Here is a 20,069-nt window from a genome sequence, read left to right as displayed (position 1 = left end):
TCCATATTCAATTTTGAATCATTCATCGAATATAAAATACATTTTAAAATACATTTTAATTTTGCTTCTGTGCTTAAACTATATGAGTAAGATCTTCATATATAACATCATGATGTGCATGTATGAATGAATGTACACAACACACACAAACACAAATAATTATCACACATTTCTGAGGATTGCTTTCAGGCAGAAAACGACTCTAAAGATGGCAAGTCAAGTCTCTTTATTTATTCAATTCAATCCAACCCAGTCATGAAAACAAAATAAATTTTCCCATCTCAAAAAACAAAAACAAACAATTCAATAATATTTATAATGCAGGTGCTTTAGAAGAAAATGCAGACTGTACAACATCAATTCAAACCAGCGCGCTCACTAAAGTCCATAAAGTCACCCTCACACATTCTTCTGCGCATTCAGAGCTGGGCGTTTACTTGTGGGCGGAGCTGGACAGAGCAGTCCCTGATTGGCTGTGGCGTCTCTGTTGAGATTTTTATAGGCTGCCGTGGAGCGGGAGGTGGGCGTGCGGATGCAGAGTGACGGCAGTCTCAGACCAGCCAGACAGCAACCGGGGCAGGAAATTACCTCATCGTACTCAGGTGAAGGACTGTCGAACGGAGTCTGGGTGGTGCTCGTGGGGGTGGGGTGGTAGCCGTTGGTCCCACCTCCCCAACCCACAGGCCGTGTGATTGGGCCGTTGTTGTTCTCATGAGTGTCTGAAGAAGGAGGGCTATTGGAGAGGGGGGAACTCCAGCCATTTGAGAGAGACTCCACTCCACTACTATCTAGTGCGCCAAAAGGAATGTTATCATCTAGATTCAAAGGTCTACCAGCACCCTCTAGTGCCTTGGAGGAAGCACCACTGCAGTCTTTTGGAGGCTGCTTCTCAGGGTCGCCTGGAGTTCGAGACGTAGTGCTAGTGTCCAGGTGCAATTGTTTGTCAGCAGTGCCCTCTGGTGGCTCAGGGGAGGCCCTGCAGTCCATCGGCTCCCCAGAAACGTCAGTCTCATCTCCCTCCCCCTCCTCCCCCTCCTCCTCCATCACTAGTTCCAGGGAGGGGAACTCCAGGCCAGAGTCGTCCACTGGGGCCTGTGCACTGGTCTCCTCTTCCCTTTCTCCGTGCTCACCACCCCCCTTTCCCATGCCTCCTGGGCTGCCTAGATCCACGTCTTCCACTGCCCCATTCAGAGTCTCCCCATCGGCCACTGCCTCCTGTGATTGGTCCGCAGCAGCCGTGTGACGTATATCTGCAACGGTGCTAATGAGCGCTAGAGCTAAGCTCATGGAGCGCGGGTCATCAGCACACGAGTCCAGCTCCATCCCATGGGGTATGGCGTGGACAGCTGGACTTTCAGCGTCTGCCTCTTTCCCCACACGGGGAGACCGCTCCACAGGCCTGGCTGGGTCCACGTCAACTCTGTCTGGTAAGATGCCACATGCAGTGCTTTCGTTTGCTGAGTCCGTCTCACGGTCACTGTTTGGAGCATCCGTCCTGTTCTCGGTGGGGCATGCTGGCGGCGCCCCGTTGGGCAGGAGGGTAAGAGGGGGGTTGCACGGCAGCGACTGGGTGCGCCGGTGGGCCCTCGGAGAGTTTCGTCCACAGTGGATCGGGTCGGACGGGTCGGGGGGCGGAGGAAGGTCAAAGGTCAACGAGATGACAGACTTGCTGGGCGTGTCGAAGAGCTTGATCCGGCCCCCCTTCAAGTCTTCTCTCTGGGAGAAGGGGTTGACCCGAGTCAGGGGTACTGTCTGGGGAGAGGGCTGGGTCAGTCGAGGGGGTGTGGTCAGGGACAGCATGTCTGATTGGCTGTAGGACAGGTGAGGGTCGCCAGGGCAACAGAGGGACCGCCTCCTCTCCATGATGAGATCAAGAGAGGCTGTAGCGTCTGCTAAAGGAGGACAGAGAAGGAGGGAAAAAAACTGCTTTACAAACGGCTGAAGTGGAGGATTGGAAAGCTGAAGGCAACAAATCACTCACACAGCAAACACCCAACAAAACAAAAATACACCAGTAGACCATATACCAACATACCATACACATTTACCAGTTAGACCACTTATTTACAAAACTTTTTTTTATTGTTCACAAAAAAAAAAAAACACTGGAGTGGACGCGTTCATCCTGTGTGTGTGTGTGTGTGTGTGTGTGTGCGCGTGCGTGCGTGTGTGTGTGCGTCTCACCCTCTTTATGAGGCAGCTCATCTCGAGCTTCCCCCTGCCCCTGCAGCTCTTCCAGCTCACACACCAGCGTGGAGAACGAGGGACGACCTGAAGCATCCATCTGAGGGGAGAGAGGGAGGAGGAGAGGAGCAGAGGAGGAGTTCTCTTCTGTACAGTCCATTTCTATTACATCTTTTTAATTACTTTTTATTATATATATTAATATTTTTTAATTACTGGGCCTCATTTTACATTGACTTTACTTGCACTCCTAGGCTAACTAATAAGGACTGAGAGAGAATCGGATTCAGATTGTGTGTGTGAGTGAGTGCCTGTGAGTGAATGAGTGAATGAGTGAGTGAGTGTGAGTGAGACTTACACTGCAGCAGACAACAGCCAGGGCGAGGAAGCCTGGTGGGCAGTCCCCCGCCATAAGTTCAAACGCTGCCGCGTCCAGCCCAAAGTCCTGCAGACGTGAGCAATCACACCAAATAGATAGAGAGATCAACACCGATTAATTATATCGCTTGACTTTGGGAAAAGAGCCAGCCTGGCTATGACCTGTACGAAGGACAGCTGGATATCCACATCCAACTGCTACGCCATGATGCCCCGCCCACTCCCCTCAGTTACCTTAAAGCGGGATCAGACACCCAACAGAAACCCTTCACTTGTAATCTGCATTGTCAGCCAGTGTATCCACATTGCCTTTGGCAGATGAACGAGGAATTGATGTTAAGTTGATTGATGAGCATCGTATTCTGCCATAGCAGTTGGATATGGGTGTCCAACTGCATCGTCCTACAGGTCGCAGTAAGACATGCTTGGCTAGAGGGGCAAGAAGAGGTATTGGCAGGGAAAGGCCACCAGAGGTCACTGTGGCCATGTGTACGAGTAAGGATTGGAAACCAAACTCTGTACTTTCATTTGTATCCACCGAATTACATTGGTCCTACTACTACTGCTTCATATTAAATCAACCCGTGCCAAATTTCAGCACCGGAGACACATCTGGGTGAGCAAGGAGACCTAGTGTGGCAAACCATTACAGATGTAATATACTTTTGGCCACTGCATCATTTGGCGCTGTTGCAAGTTTTGTTTTTCTGACCCAGTGTACTGAAATTATACCAAAATTTTATATTTGACCATCTAAGCACACACATTCTACATCGACATAAATCTAAAAATAAAACAGCAATGTGCAGCTTCTGACTGGTTTTGCCATGGAGTCACAAATATAAAATTGTCCCCGATTAAACTTGGCAGCCACCAATTTCTCTGGTCATGACCCAGCTGTTACTGTTACATATTCAGACAGAGTAAAGTATACACAAAAGGGTACTGTTGGGCACTGGTGTACCGGTGTTGATACTGATTAAAATGTGAAAGATAATGAGGGTACAGGCCTTAGCCCAAAGCTATATGCACTTAAGGTGCACTTGGTGAATCATTTTTATCACACACACACACACACACACACACTAAATTCATTACCAAGCATGGGCACTTTGCTCATTATGTAACCTGCATACATCAGTTGGAGATGTATTATCAAGGGGCAGAGTTGAAACAGAACCATAAAGTTCATCTCAGTCCTGGATCAGGCCAGGGTTTCATTTCATCCAGCTAATGCACAGACGGCACGGCAGAACAGCAGCCTTGCATCACTTATCGGCTCGACTTTGACCAGTACTGAATGTCCGTTGTGTAGTTGCTACAAAATAGTTTCCAGATGATCCAACATTATTTGCTTCTATTAAATTGTAGAGTCTGATTATATGTACAGAATGCACACAGCACACCCGCCCCCCCCCCCCCCCATCTGTTTCTTTATACTACATGTTTTCCCTTTACAGGATTATTTGGACACCAATCCTGGTAGATAGGAATCAATCATCTATTCTAGTCCATCCACTTAGCATGACTAGTAGAATGTCTAGTGCCCCACAATGCTAGCATGCACCAGGTACCACTCTGAGGTGCTAAGGAAGCCTGACTTGGGGTCATTTTGCACACGTACACACACGTGCCAAAACTGTACCAGAATTTATTTGTTTCCTGGGTGCTGTGTACATGATTTCCCTTATCTAATATCAAATCCCACCATAGAAAGTGGAGCTATCTGCACAAAATCACCCAAAATGGGCTCAAAATAACCTGTGCTATGTCTGTGTAGACTATTAAAGGCAATTACACATAATGTTGTAGTCGGTACACGTGTGTGTGTGTGTGTGTGTGTGTGTGTTTGTGTGTGAGAGAGGGAACGATTTTACCTCAGTGCGAGGCAAGAAGTCTGGATCAGCCTTGATTCGCCCAATGATCTCACAGAGAATGATTCCGAATGCAAAGACATCCACCTGAATAGAAAAAGGAACACAAACACACACAAACACACACTTCAAAGACTGTGTATTGATGGCAGCTGAATAGGCCCAATGCACAAGTCACACTGGTCAATCTGACTTAACATACATGTAAAACACACACATTCTACACAGAATCTGAATCTGAAACTGGATGCAGTACTGTACGTCAGTAACAAAGCATGTGATTGTTTAAACAGCAAGTGTGCTGGTTTCAAGTGCTCTTTAGGCCAGTATTCTGAAAGTCTTTATAATGTGCTCATGCTGAACTAAACACTTCAGCTCCAATCATTTACCATACCTGCAGTTAGTGTTTACAGTGCACACTTTGCCTGCCAGTATTCACAGTGTGTCTGTAGCCAGAGTCATGCATCAGCATTCCACAGAAATCATTCGCTGATTGATTTTCTTGCTAGCCCTAATTTAATAACCATCTATGCCCTAGACCCCTTTGGCGTGTATGTGTGTGTGTGTGTGTGTGTGTGTGTGTGTGTGTGTGTATATAAGTCTGTCAGACTTGGACTGCTAGAACAAATTGCTGGCTTTTCAGACTGTATTCCAGTCTCTGTCAACAACTGGGCTATTAACACCAGTAAGCCAGACCATAGCCTTAGCTAGCACTGGGCCGGCAGCTGGAGCAAGGCTATTATGATAGAGAGGTATTGTTGTGGCCTACCTTCTCATTGTATGGCTCTCCTCGCAGCACTTCTGGTGCCATCCAGTAGGGGGAGCCTACGATGCCCAGCCTGTTTGAGCAGTCACTGAGGAATGAAAACACACACACACGCTCTGAGACCATCACTGAACCAGCCTGTGCTGGAATAGGCCAGAGTACTGAGTGGTTTGAGACTGGGGGGGGGTAGAGGGAGAGGAAACACTCTTTAGTATTGTGACATTTGTTTTTGTACTGGTAAGTATGCAGTTGGGAACGTGGGGCTTTCTGCGTGCTCACTGTCATCTCCAACAGAAATGGAACGAGACTCAAGACATGGGGCACAAGGGAGAGGAAGAGAGTGAGAGAGAGAGAGAAAGAGAGAAAGAAATGGAGCGAGACGGTTAGAGAAAGGTAGAGCAATGGACGAGGACACAAGACAGAGAGAGAGAGAGAGAGAGAGAGAGAGAGAGAGAGAGAGAGAGAGAGAGAGAGAGAGAGAGAGAGAGAGAGAGAGAGAGAGAGAGAGAGAGCTCAGACAGAATTACAGCCCCCAGTGTAAACACGGTTAGGGAAGTAGAGAAAAAGCGAGGGAGAGGGAGAGAGTGCGAGAGCTTGGGATGGAATAGTTTGACCTTATTTGGATGGCTTACCAAAAAACTCAGTATATCTACCCACTACCCCCTCCTTTCCCTCCAAGTCTCTCTCCATCACTCTCTCTCTCTGTTTCTCTCACACACACACACAGTGTGGGTTTGCAAACAGAGGGTGGAAACACACCACTTCTATGTACACACACACACACACACACACACACACACACACACACACACACACACACACCTGGCTTTGACAACATCTGTTGTCTCAGAGCAGCTGTGTGTGTGTGTGGTGCGTGCAGTTCGTGCGGTGCGTGCATGTGTGTGAGCATGCAAACAAGTTGTGCACAGCACATAATAGCTAACTATTCTTATTCAAATGCAAACATCTGGCTATTGTGCTACCGAATCCCAAAGAGCACTTTAAAATACACCCCCCCACAGCGGTAGCATTCCGGGCATCATGTCTATTCACGGTGAAATCTATCTTGAGATCTATTCCAGTATTACGCGAGCGCCTGGCGATGCACCGAGACGCAAGTGAGACGGCTGACAGGGATTCTGTGGTCTCCTCGCTGACTCACGGCACAGATCACGTCTCACGTCTGCTCCACTCACTGGAGGGGTCACGTGTTTCAGACGCTTTTGGGAAATCTGTCCGAGGGTCCGGAGTGTGTGTGTGCGTGCGTGAGCCCTTCATATGGCACGCACGTACGCACACACACTGTTGGGTGGAAATATTATGGCTCTGGGCATTTAAGGGACTGAGAGATAGCTGTGTGTGCTTATGAGTGTGAGGGAGAGACATTGTCAGTGTGTGTGTGTGTGTGTGTGTGTGTGTGTGTGTGTGTGTGTGTGTGTGTGTGTGTGTGTGTGTCAGTGTTGCAGTCAAGACCAACTAAAGAAAGACCAACTCCTGACCAAGTCCAGAGTGTATCGAGACTAAGACAAGAGTTAAGACCAAATCAAGTCCAACACAAGACCAGAGCCAACTTTTATGCCAGAGGATTTGGCCGACACCATCTGCTCGATCCCAGAACACAACAGCTTCTTCTCCTTCATCTTCACCTGTGTCCCGTAGTCAGCTGCACGCGTGTGAAGGGTGAGCAGGGACAGCCGTTAAGAAAAGGAACATCTCTTTCAAATGATGAAAGAGGCCCAGGTGCATTTGAGCACAGGACATTTTATATCCAATCACAGTATTGTGTTAAAAAAAAAAACAAATACATTGTGAAATAGCCGTCTGGTCTAGAAATACCTAGAAAAACCTTGAGTCCTCCATGTCCAAGCGAGACCAAGTAAAAAATACTGTCAATTGCTGTCAAGTACTACAACACTAGTGTGGTGTGTATGTGTACGTGTACGTGTGTAGATGATTAAAAGACCTAAGCAGAAATCTCAGCAACATAAACAGACACAGTGGGGCGGATGTTAGAAAGCTATGCACCCACCTCCCACCCGCCATCTCTCCCTACATAAACACCCACCTCCCACCCGCCATCTCTCCCTACATAAACACCCACCTCCCATCTCTCCCTACATAAACACCCACCTCCCACCCGCCATCTCTCCCTACATAAACAAATAACACCGCACAGACTTCCCTACACAAACACACAAATGTAGAAATGTCTGCCCTGAAGATTGGGGACAACTAACGAGCCAAACCCCAGAGTGCAAATGTACTGGGATGTATGAGTAGATCGAGAACACTGAAGACACAGTGTAGATGTACACAGACAGACATAAGGGGAGTTAGAGAGGGTGTGAGAGCAAGAGCTAGAGCGAGTGAAGGAGAAGAAAGAGGAAAAGGGAGGAGGATGAGAAGGGTGTCGAGGTCGCCTATCTGATTGGGGATCTTATCAGGAGCATTGGATTGAGGAGTTTACTGACCTGCAGTCCGGAATCTTCTCAGCGAGACCAAAGTCCCCCACCACAGCAGTGCACAGGCCGGCCTCCCAGCGCACCAGGCAGTTCTACACACACAGGTACAGACATGTACGGACACACACACACACGCACACGCACACACGCGCACACGCACAATGAAGCAGAGAGCCGTAGGGCAAAGGTCAAATACCTTAGCCTGTCAGATAAGAGAAGGAATGTCTGTGTGTGTGTGTGTGTGTGTGTGTGTGTGTGTGTGCGTGTGCGCATGTCTCTACCTTTGACGTCAGGTCCCGGTGAAATATTCCTTTACTGTGCAAGTACTGCAGACCTTTGCTGATGTCCAGCGCAAGGTTGATCCTTGTTGCCCATGGCAACATTATCTCACTGTCCAACAGCTGCTCCAAGTTCCCCCCGTTAATATACTGCAACACACACACACACACAACCACACACACACACATATATTAGTGTCCAGAATAATTACATTTGGTGTGTACCTAACACAACACACCTGTTATGGTCAGTGTGTGTGTTTAATGATGGTGTGTGTCAGGAGTTAATACCTCAGTCAGAGCGTGCAGGTGGCCCTCATGAACACACACACCCACAAACCTGCACAGAGAAACAGACACACACACACACACACACACAATCACCGACATCTCAGTTTCAAAGCAAAACACACATAAACACACAGACATGCACACACACAGCCTTGTGCTGACAAAAAAAAAGAAGAAGAAAAAAAAACAGTGACAAGTTCCTTCAGGATCCCACCACACAAGAATGTGGGTCAAGTGTGTGTTTGTCTGTGTCTGTGTGTGTCTGTGTGTGTGTGTGTGTGTGTGTGTAAAACTGGGAAACGACACACATACCCTGCGGGTGCTAAGAAGCACAATTTCTGAAGTTTTAATGAGTCTCCTCACATACATGCCACAGCTGGTCAAAAACTTAAACCACCTCGCAAGCCAAGGAGAACTGACAGCTGGCACTATGCCCATTTTAAAAGCAGTGAACACATACACTTTGACAGCAAAAGCAGAACAATCAATTTCTCCATTACACACAATCATACTTTTATGATGACACACACACCCACACTTTCAGAGTATGGGTGCACATGTTTGCATTGGCGGGCGAGAGAGAGACACACACACACACACACACACATATATCATAATGCACTGCTCACATTCCCAAACACAGCGGTTCTGTGACTAATGACCAACTTGGTGATTAATGGCTCTGCAGACATTTCTCAGTTGCTCTCTTTATTGTCTACGCCAATGTGGTGGGAAATGTACCGAAACAATGCCAAACATTTTGCAACTCCAGTGTGTGGCAAGTTGCGTCAAGCTGAATTAAATATGCCAAATATGATTAGTAACCTATTGAAACATAAGAATACGAGATCCATGAAACAGTTCAGTCACAACCTTGTTTAGGCATTGGAGTTGGGATGGAAAGAGAAGAGCATACCAGGGAAAAGAAATGACATCAAGTACTACGCAAAGGTTTTAGGCATTTTTTTGCCGTATGTAAGAAATGTATTTCAATTAATCATAAAATGGCCCTGACACGTCACTAGACATTAAGAAATCATGTTCATTTCAAATACTTATATCACTGACAACAGTAGTCCGGCCAGGATATTGTCATTTAAAAAGTGAAGTTGTACCCCTCAACTGATGTTGATGTTGTCATGTTGTGTTTTGGCCTGATGCACAACCCTCCATCTATCTACTAATCACAAAGTCAGTAGTGTTTCAGCATCCTGGTTGCCAGCTCTGCCAGTCAGGGGGGAGGGGGAGGGGATACACAGCTCTACAGTATTTTGAAAGTGATTGCCTTTAAATGTATACCGGTAAATAGAAAATGTCACATTTAGATAGTCAAAATTATTTCTCAAATAGAGAAATCAGTTAAGGTATTCTTGTTTTCTGCACTTTGCATGTTGTTAATTGATAAAAACATACTAGCGAGTGTGCTATTCTCTCAGGCATGCAGATGGTACAGGCAGTGGAGGAATATTTGAACAGGAAGTGTGAAGTACGTGGTTAAGTATTTCTGAACACTAATGTTTAGGGGAAAAGTGGCATGGTAGTGGTTGAATCTTGATTCTAGGAATGCAAATTTTGGAGCATGTATAACTATGTGAGTGCTGTGGGCAGTCTAATTAGATAAGAATGAGGGCATGTTTATGTAGGTGACAGCCAGTGCAGTATACTCATTAGGATGCAGGAGCAGCATGTTTGAACTTCAGTAGTGAGTAGAGTTGGGTTGGCAATGCCTACGTATGCAAGTTGAGTGTACTCACCACTAGAGGAGATTGGGGTTAGAATGTTGAGGTGAGGTGTGGTTGTGTGAGGTGAGGTGTGGTTGTGTGAGGTGAGGTGTGGTTGTGTGAGGTGAGGTGTGGTTGTGTGAGGTGAGGTGAGGTGTGGTTGTGTGAGGTGAGGTTAGTCTGTGAGGTGAGGTGTGGTTGTGTGAGGTGAGGTGGGGTTAGTCTGTGAGGTGAGGTGTGGTTGTGTGAGATGAGGTGGGGTTAGTCTGTGATGTGAGTATACTCACCTAAAGATGCTGGGTTGGCATGTCTAAGTTTAAGTATGTGAGTTGAGTGTACTCACCTCAGGATGTTGGGGTGGCAGAGGCGGTTCATGAGCTGCACCTCCTTCAGCATATTGGCTCTGTTGGAGGCCATCGTGTTCATTTTCAACGCCATCACCTGGCCACTTATCCTATGCTGCACCTGAACAGAGCATGAGGAGAGAAGGGGGGGGGAGACTACTGTCATTACCAGCTTTCCTCTGAGAGGCTCTTCAGCTGCCCTCCACACACACACACGCACACACGCGCACACACGCACACACATCCTCGCCACACTTAACACAGAGCACCTTTCATGAGACAACAGTTTACACAGGCCTGCTTTTACATGCCGCTTTATCTGATCAAAACCCTCATGATTAAAGTCTTTACTTCATGCTTAAAAAGGCCACCACACTCTCCCTCTCACAGTGGTGCAATTCATTGTGGAAAGTGATGACTTACATGCCTGCCTCCGCCAAGAACTGCCAACATATAGCTTCCCAAGCTTTTAGTCTTAATTGGGATGAAGCAATGAATGAAGGGCACTAAAGTGAATAAGTGGTTGTACCAGGGTAAGGATTTATGAGGTTTAATCAATTAAAGTTCAATTTGATTAAAGAAGTTACTTAAGGTTGAAGCAATGCTACATCCACCCCATCTGGCTACCACACCCCTTTGAGACTTTGAAGATCTACTTTCATTTGTTAAAAACCTTGGAATGTTAGCTCTATGGCGTTCAAAATCCAAAGCCCTACACACAGTTTACTGACGGCTGTGGAATCAGAGTGGAAATCCATATCCAGGTGGTACCACAGTGCTCAGTACAGATCTTTCCCTTCCTTGACATGCCCCTTGCATGCATTTATCTTAGCAATACAGTGGAATTCTGAAAGAGCGAAATAATCAACACTGATTAAAAAATAATTAACTTTGGGAAGCACTGTGGTGCAAGAGGCTGCAGGATCCATTTGAGTCCAGGTGCCCACAGGGATCCTGGTTCAAATCTGACCTGAGGTAATTTCCCCAATCCGACCTCATCTCTCTTCCACTCACTTCCTGCCACTCTTAAATAAATAAATAAACTCAAATAAATATCCTGTGGCATAGATAGCACATGTACCACATACAGTCTGGTAAAGTGGAAAGATATTTCCCTGCATAATATTATTGATTAAAAAAAGGACAGTAAAAAGATGAATAAATATAGCATATTGCTGATTTTGTGAAATATGTGCTCAACTATATGGGGCCAGCTTGAGCGCGCATGCACGCACACACAAAAATAATCAAACTTAAACTTATTTTTAATGCTACTACTTACAATAGTGTTTTTCCACACATGTGCGCACACACACACTTAAAATGACACAGGGAAGACCTCTGTCCCACCACAAACATTACCAAATCCACCGGTCATCTCACCATCAACATTGCATGGACCCACACGCACAAATAACCTGGTTTACACATCCTTTCTGCCTCAGTTGACAGGCACCCATACGCTTTCCCTCCATATTAATAAAGGCTTAAACTACACTCTCTGCCATGTCCCACACAACACAGGTACTCAGTCAACGCTATGTACTGTATATTATAATTATTAGTTCTAATTCAGATCTGTTGAATGAATGAAAATGAATCCGTCACGCAGGGATTAAGTCTATGATGTGCAGTATATGTTCTGCCATGCCACATGATTGACTTCTTAAAGCACACGCAAGATTAATACAGTCATTAACTTTATGCTATCACTCGCTCTAACTGATGTTGGGAGTGATTACACTCGAAAGTATATTTATTGCCCATATCATACAAGTCCTGAATACTGAACGCTCTAAAATGACGACAGACAACAAATCACTGGGTATAACTAGGAGTGGGATGCAGAGACTAGGAATGCTGACGGGGTGAGGAGATTGGGAATGCTGACGGGGTGGAGTGGAGTGGGGAGACTGGGAATGCTGATGGGGTGGAGTAGAGTAGGGAGATTGGGAATACCGGAGTGGGGATGCTGACGGAGCAGAGCAGAGTGGAGCGGAGCAGAGATGGTGTGAGTGGCCTTAGGTCTGCAGCACGCTTACGGCCGGACCAGGAGCTGGCCTGCTTTCCCTCAGTAAACACACAGTCAGAGATTAATCCAAGCCAATTTGCACTCAGCAACACTTGGGATGGCTACTCAATACCAGCTCTGTGTGGAGAAGGAAAATGTGTGCGTCACTGTGCATGCCACTTAGTGAGAGGCGATGACATGCTGTGGAGAAGATTAACACATGACTGAATAAATGTAAATGCATTGTAGTGTTGCTAATCTGTTTGCTTCTAACATCAGGGGGATTCCAAATCAACTGTGTGCGTGTGTGTGTGTTTGTGTGTGTGTAGGAAATCCTAAACCCACTATGAGAGGGCATATATTGCACATAGTTTTCCTATAATATTTACTCTCCCACACACACACAGTCCCTCATCTCTTTTCTACTACTGTTCCTGCTGTAAATCACTGTGTCAATGGTGAAAGGTCAGCAGTGGAGAGGAGAGGAGGAGGGGAAAGGGGGATTAGGAGATGGAGAGGGGGTGAAATATGCTGAGACACAGATTACAGATTCATTCCCCGTGAATTACAAACTCCTCTGGACGGAGATAGAGAAGGTTACAGTGAGAGAGGGGAAAGAAGAGACAGAACGACAGAAAAGTATGCACAAAAGAGCGATGGAGGGAACGCAAAAAGAACACACGGTCATCATGGAGCTTCCATTCCATTTCTCTCTCTTTCCCTCTCCCTCACTCACTCACAAATCTGCAATACTAACAAACCACCCATTCAAACGACAACTAGCCCTGGGATTGCAACTTCCACTCATTTATGACATAGTGCACAAGTGAAGAACCACTATGCACTAGCGCCTTGCTTCACTTACTCCATTAGCTGTCAACTATTAAATTAAATCACAAATCGCATTTTGGTAATTGGTTGATTGGTTTGTGGCATTAAGGGAAATACCTTAAATTCTCTGATTGTCTTCTTAAACTTGAATATTTTCACCTTTACACACTCCTCTGTGACAGAAAACTAAATATCGTTGGCGTATATGCACAAAACAAGGCATTTGAGGACAGGCTTTGGATAGCACAGATTGACTTTTTTCCACCATTTCCTGTCATTTTATCAACCAAACTGATGGATTAATCCAGAAAATCATTGACAGCTGCAGCGAAAATAATTGCTCTTTACTGCCGTACTTCTGACATCCACTATACAGAACATCCAAACATGGCCGCTATTCCCAATATACACTTGGAGCACATTCCCGTGTTATTTTTAAGGAGACTTCTCTACATCACACACCAGGTGACTGCTGGACTGAATGGCTAGAGGAGTGATGGATCGATCCCAAGAGTGAGACAGGTTCTTCCCGTCTGCTACACTAGCTGTAATTTCACAGCTGTAATTTCATCAACATTGCGCTCTTGTGTTTCCTCATTCTGTACGTCATATACTGTACAAAGTCCCTCTCTCTCTCCACAAAATGTGGGACCTACCTGCGCAAGCTGAGACAAATTTTACATTCAATGGCCAAGCTACCCTGAACTAGTGTGTGTGTGTGTGTGTGTGTGTGTGTGTGTGTGTGTGTGTGTGTGTGTGTGTGTGTGTGTGTGCATACCAGTCTTCATGGTCTACAGCAAAAACATTCTCCACAACTTTTCATGTCAACACAAGCCCGACAGGTCAGTTTCTCCACATCTACCCCTGACACCTTACCTGGGGGAGTGTGTGGAGTGTGTGTGGGGGGGGGATGGGCAGTGTTTATCCAGGGTGTGGGGAGACTAGGGGAAAGTAGGTACAGGAGAGCACTCACTATGAGTGTGACACACACACACTTATATGGACATGTAAACCACAGTGACAAAAAAACAAATAATTCAGAGCAAATGCAACACAAGAATAAAACTTGGGAAAAGTAGCATTTAGCCTAAAGATGTTTTGCACTAAAACACTCCCTCTTTCCAGGAAACAGACACAGACACACAAGGCCTTTTAATGACTGACAACAGCACAAGCCCTGACTAGAGTGCAACTGAGAAGGGGACAGACAGGCAAAGGAGGGGGGAGAGAGAGAGAGACAGAGAGACAGACAGACAGACAGACAGACAGACAGACAGACAGACAGACAGACAGACAGACAGACAGACAGACAGACAGACAGACAGACAGACAGACAGAGCCAGGAAAGGGAGAGAAAGACTGGGATGTGGGGAGACTGAAAAAAGAAAACAAAAGAGATAGATGTAAGAGAGATGTGAGGTCAAGTTGAACTAGTTTTAAAATCTCCCAGCCAATCAGAGTGGTTCTTAACTCTTTGTTGCTACTTAGTGACATCCCGACCCCAGAAGATGGATAGGAATATAGGAATATTTCTCCCCCCAATGTGCGTGTGTGTGTGTGTCTGCATTTCCCAGACCAGGATCGTCTGTGAATTACTATGAAAAACAAAACTGTTTGTGACATTTACTTTTACGAACAGCAGCTTGCACAAATACCAGATTTTGGCACATTTGTCCCGTAAGCATTCCCTGCCCTGTGTAAAGTAAAGTAGAGTAAAGGTCCATGAATTAAAAATGTGTGTTAGCTATAAACACTATGATACTTGCATCAGATAACTGTTTTCAGTTTGTCTATGTATACTGTATCGGTCCTTATCAAATAAACTCTAATAATCATTATTAATATTATTATTGAATGAGCCAGGTGGGTATTTAGCCAGGACACCGGAAAACCCCCATCCTTTGTGATAAGTGCCATGGGATCTTTAATGACCACAGTGAGTTAGGACCTCAGTTTAACATCTTAACCACATCTCCTGCAGCACAGTGGCCACACCACTGTACTAGGACATTGGGATCTTCAAGCAGCAACTCCGTTTTTCCAAGGAGGTCTCCCGACCAAGTACTAACCAAGGCCACAATTGCTAGCTTCAGTAATTCAGAAGTGAAGTGAAGTGTCTGGCTGCTACCACACACACAAACACACTTAGCCAAAGCATGAGTCTTGCTGGACCCCACTGGACAAGACCCCACACACACACACACATAAGCTCCTGTTCTGTCAGACATCCAAGACAAACAGGGCCTTCCAAACATAATCCTTTTCATATAAATAACACCCACCATTTCCTCAGTCTCAATGTAGGCGTGTGTGTGTGTGTGTGTGTGTGTGTGTGTGGTCCTCTTAAATCTTTTGTAAAGCTCAGCTATTACACTTCGCACGTGACAAAACTAAAGAAACATCAGGTCCATATCATTTTCAAACTCTATACAGAAGTGTCTCTAACGCCCATGTCAGATATGCAACATGACAACCATGCATCATGTGTCAGTCTTCTGTCAGCACCAACTCAGGGGGAAAATGCACTTAGGAGGGGTTCTCAAGTCCTTACAGGCACAAACATGGGTCCATGAAACCACATCACACACAAAGGGTCCATGGTGCACAGAGAGAGAGGGTGTGTGTGTGTGTGTGAGAGTGTGAGTGAGTGAGTGAGTGAGTGAGTGAGTGAGTGAGTCCAGAAAGAAAGACACACACACACACACAAATCAAAACAACATACATAGATGTATGTGCAAAGAAACACACAGGCAGAATAACCCACTCAAACAAAACACAGCCACACATCACTCACAGAGAGCCTACATGCCCTCTACTCATTTCTTAGTTGATCAGTCGAGTTCCCTTGATGTGCTTCACGCAGGCGGAACAGGGCTCACGCAGCGCAGGACACTCAGGGTGGAACAGGGCGCACGTAGGACACTCTGGGGTGGAACAGGGCGCACGCAGGACACTCGGGGGGTGTCGTCTTCTGCAGGGAGCTCAGGTGTTGTAAGGAGCTCAGGTGTAGGTGCGTGCACACACGGTGGTGTCGACTCTAGGTCAGAAACTAGGTCAGGGAGGCCTTATGAAATCCATAGGTTAATGAGCTACGGAAGTGCATTTCTGCTCAACAGTGAGGTCATCCACTTGTGTTAGTTACTGGCCCGCCGAGAAGGGATCCTTGAAGATCAGTGCACACATGCAAATTGGATGGGGCTGTCAGGCTTTATGAGAAATATCCAATAATAAGGACACTGAGGAGCTCCTTGGAATCCAATTCTTGAATTCCAAACCCTGTGTGCAACATTTAGAAATGAGAAAGTGTGTGTGTGTGTGTCTGGCTTGTGCAGGATTGCTGTATGCACATATATTTCAATACATATTCTGTAATGTGTGTGTGTGTGTGTGTGTGTGTGTGTGTGTGTGTGTGTGTGTGTGTGTGTGTGCGCGCACGTGTGCGTATAACCTTCACATAAGGCGTGTTTTGCCTCAGCAGATTCAAGAAAAACACAACCTGTGGGATTTGTTCAAACAAGACGTCTCCAGCAGGCATGTAAGGGTTGTTCAACCTTCCTTCAACCAACCTTCCTAATTTCTTGAATTTCCCCTGGGGATCAATAAAGTATCTATCTATCTATCTATCTAATACCCACTACTCTGGCTAACTCTTCTCTTCCTCTTCTAGAAAAACAAAACCAACGGAACGGAAGCCACTGCCAGGGCGCACACACGCGCACACACACACACACACAATGGTGCTGATGGTCCCTCCAACCTCAGACAGAGGCTGATATGCCAGCAAAGGGCATCCCTCTGGACCTAAGGACACATCTGAACAAGCAGACAAGTGTGGTCAAGAGTGTCTGTCCATATTAAATTTAGTTTAAGCAGAGCTATTGTGATCTTAAAGTGGCTATGTGAATTTTTATTTGTTCAATATATCCAAAATAGCAACAGAGTGTGAAGAAATAATGGTTCACACAATGTTCTGTGTAGTCCAGATATGCATGCTACAGCCCTATGCTAGCTTCAGATCCTGTTTGAACCTCAATGCTATGAATGCAAGTCAATGGAAATGTGCACACGTAACGGTGCATTCAAGATAATCCTACAGAATTCTACACATAACCTCTTTAACTAATATTGGATCTCCTAGATAATATTGGAACATTTCAGAGCGACTAGACATAGAATTACTTTTAAAAAGCAATCTGTGTTGAAACGGCCTCATTTAAAATATTTTCAGGGGAACACAATGACAACTTTGTTTGGTTCAGGTAGAGGGCAAATGTAGCCTACTTGGGTTACCCTGCATCCAACTCACTCACACAAACCTACTGTAACTGTAAATCCTTTCATTTACACCGTTTAGAGTCTGAACACTTAAAGGTCACATTGAACACATCACACAGAGGAGATTTCAGCCCTGATTGAATCACAGCTGCCAACACAGACCCAAAGATTAGCTCATCAGGGGCACCAGTGTAACTAGACATCTAGACCTCGCAGCCACACTGTGGACACACTTTAAATGTCAGTCATTTCAATGTGCAGATGCAAACAAACAAACACCACACACACACACACACACACACACACACACACACTTCATTAACAAAGAGAATATTTCAGTCTGACTGAATCACAGCCCCCCAACACACAGACAACCTTTAGAAAAACAAGGGCCAACCATGGCGGGCTCATGGCTTATTAACTGAACCATCCAATCTATTGCCCCTTCATCAGCCTTGGTCCACTCCATTCACATACATACACAGCTCTATCACTAGTGACATTTTAAAAAGGGCTGCTCTTAATGAAAGTGGAGGAGCTAGCTCATTTGTAGTAAATCACCATGAATTGGAGTCAGGTGGCAGGAAAGGGGGCACACAAGGCCATGACCAGGACGTGGTAATGGCTCACTGTGCGTTACCATTCCTCTTTCCATACCTTTCTGCTCTCCTTCATACAGAATTAAAGAGGGAAGGGTTCCTTTGCACATGTCAAAAATGCCTATCATGTTTCAAGGCTTCGCTCAACTGTACAGTGTTCAGGTGTCAGATGGCCGGCTACAAGCGCCACCTGCTGCTGCTAAATGTTGATGGTGCATGCCTCAAACACGGCAAAACGGACTGTAAAGGGGGTATTTAAAAGGCGGTCTGCGCGATGTCAATTGAATAAGATGCAACGGGTTTTACAAGTAGGCTAAACTTAATCTCCGCAACTGCGATATGGGGAGACTCTTACCTTGAAAACTTCGGAGAAAAATCCCGAGCCAATTTTCTCGCAGAAAAAGTCGTCTATCCTCGCCAGGCTGGACACAGCGCTCCGGAGGGCTCGGTAGGAGGAGGGCCTCATTCGGTGGGGTCCATGGACTGGACCGTCCAATCCGTCCTCCTGGTCGTCGCGGTCCATCCTGGCCGTTGCAGAGGGGGGCAAGTGCGCACTCAGTCTCAGAACTCAGTGGCGGTGTTTACACTTCCCATGTCCGAAGCTACGTGAGCGATCAGCAATTACCTTCGCGCAACAAGACCAAGTTTCAAACAACAGAATATGACTTTAAACAATCCTGCTTCGTTTTCATTTCGGTCTGGATGGCACACGATCTCCTACTTTAACTCTGGCGAGCTATTCAGACGCCGTTTGACATCCGGCATTGGCCCAATTTGTTTGGTTCCGAGCCCAACGTCACTCACGTCCAGTGAGATGAAGTGCAAGTGCATCACTGGTGTGCTCCACCGCACCCACGACGCGCCGAGTTGCTGACTGCACAGCGGGCCCTACCACAGCTTGCATACCTCACTTCCACAGACGCCAGACATTCCGCCAGATGATGCGTGGCTACTAGGCTACTCGGCTCCTGCTCAGCTGCATGAAAACGACTCGCCCCTGCAACAGAAACAGAGAAAAAGTATGATAAAAAACATAAAAGTATGCTTCTCAATCAGCACAATCTCCAACCGAACTAAAGGCAACACCAACACTTTGTATCTTAAATAATAGTTCGCCTATGAGGTTGGATCTTGCTACTGTTTTCCCGTGATTATTCCAGAAAAAAATGACCGTGCGATTTGACGCATAAACCTTTAAAAGGCTGATCTTACAATGTCGGAAAACATGTAGTCCCCAGCATTTCAACGTGAACACTGTCTTCTGCTACCATAACTGAACATGATGCATTATAAATAGCTCTCTCAAAGTCTAAGCTCGACTGCGCGACTTTTAAAGCGAGGACAGACTTTGAAGCATCGCGATTGCATTTTTAAAGGTATAGTTTAAACAGGACAATCTAACATAAGGGGAATTACCTAATGTGAAAAGAGATGTTCCCACACGTTTTGAATCCTCTTTGACCCCAAACACCTTCGTCATTCGTTCCCCTTAGTGTCTTATCTGTGCCCGTGTCACGTTACCGAGTTTTTTTATTTGACTAATTAATCATCCCCGCTGCTCCCGCGCCAACACGACTCGATGCCTGCTCGAGCCTCTGCAGCGTGAGTCGTAGGTTATCTATGGTCTGCTGCACCGAATGAGCAGCGTGACTCTTGCTTCCAATTGGAGGCGAAGGGGCGGGTCCAAGTCATGTCTCCCCTGCGCCACAGCTTTTTTTTTTTTAACAGCCCTCACCTCACCTGCAAGCCTGGCCTGGGAAAGCAACCGATAATACTTTTCCCCAGCAAATCATCAGAGCAGGACATAGATTAGGAACATGCGGATTTTCTCAGTGTTTTTCCCTGTCCTCTGTCCACCTCTTTAAAGCTGTTTTGACATGTCCACTTTTGTGGTGGGCCCACTTCATGAAGCAATGTATTTGTAGGCCTACTATACTAGCTGCTAGGCAACATGACACATGAGGTCACAGCAATGTGTTTTGTGTGTGCGTGTTGGGGAGGTTAGGCACCCATGTTTAATTCATAAATGGCTTTACCAGTTAGCTTTTCGAAAGG

General features: G+C 46.0%; 1 protein-coding gene across 3 annotated transcripts; it reads right to left on the bottom strand.

The window, feature by feature from the left end:
* Positions 1 to 211: 211 nt before the first annotated feature.
* tesk1b (testis associated actin remodelling kinase 1b) lies at positions 212 to 19,630 on the bottom strand. 3 transcript variants are annotated; one of them, XM_076289381.1, is made up of 11 exons: positions 19,431 to 19,630; positions 18,370 to 19,011; positions 10,298 to 10,419; positions 8,234 to 8,282; positions 7,946 to 8,092; positions 7,674 to 7,756; positions 5,206 to 5,290; positions 4,440 to 4,523; positions 2,543 to 2,629; positions 2,185 to 2,284; positions 212 to 1,892 (listed from the first exon to the last, which is right to left on the bottom strand). In XM_076289381.1, the coding sequence occupies exons 2-11, from the start codon at positions 18,535 to 18,537 to the stop codon at positions 400 to 402; spliced, it is 2,418 nt and encodes an 805-aa protein (XP_076145496.1). In that variant the 5' UTR covers positions 18,538 to 19,011; positions 19,431 to 19,630; the 3' UTR covers positions 212 to 399. The 3 variants fall into 3 exon arrangements, with proteins under 3 accessions (XP_076145496.1, XP_076145500.1, XP_076145497.1); XM_076289385.1 differs by having other exon boundaries at positions 212 to 1,889; XM_076289382.1 differs by lacking the exon at positions 19,431 to 19,630 and adding an exon at positions 19,227 to 19,372.
* Between the last annotated feature and the right edge of the window lie 439 nt (positions 19,631 to 20,069).

This window comes from Alosa pseudoharengus, unplaced genomic scaffold (genome assembly GCF_046254945.1).
Source record: "Alosa pseudoharengus isolate Yale_2024_CS ecotype anadromous, Long Island Sound unplaced genomic scaffold, YU_APseudo_1.1 YU_APseudo_1.1_scf_17, whole genome shotgun sequence".
In the NCBI taxonomy this organism is placed as follows: Eukaryota; Metazoa; Chordata; class Actinopteri; order Clupeiformes; family Clupeidae; genus Alosa; species Alosa pseudoharengus.
This window is presented reverse-complemented; position numbering and strand designations above follow the sequence as displayed.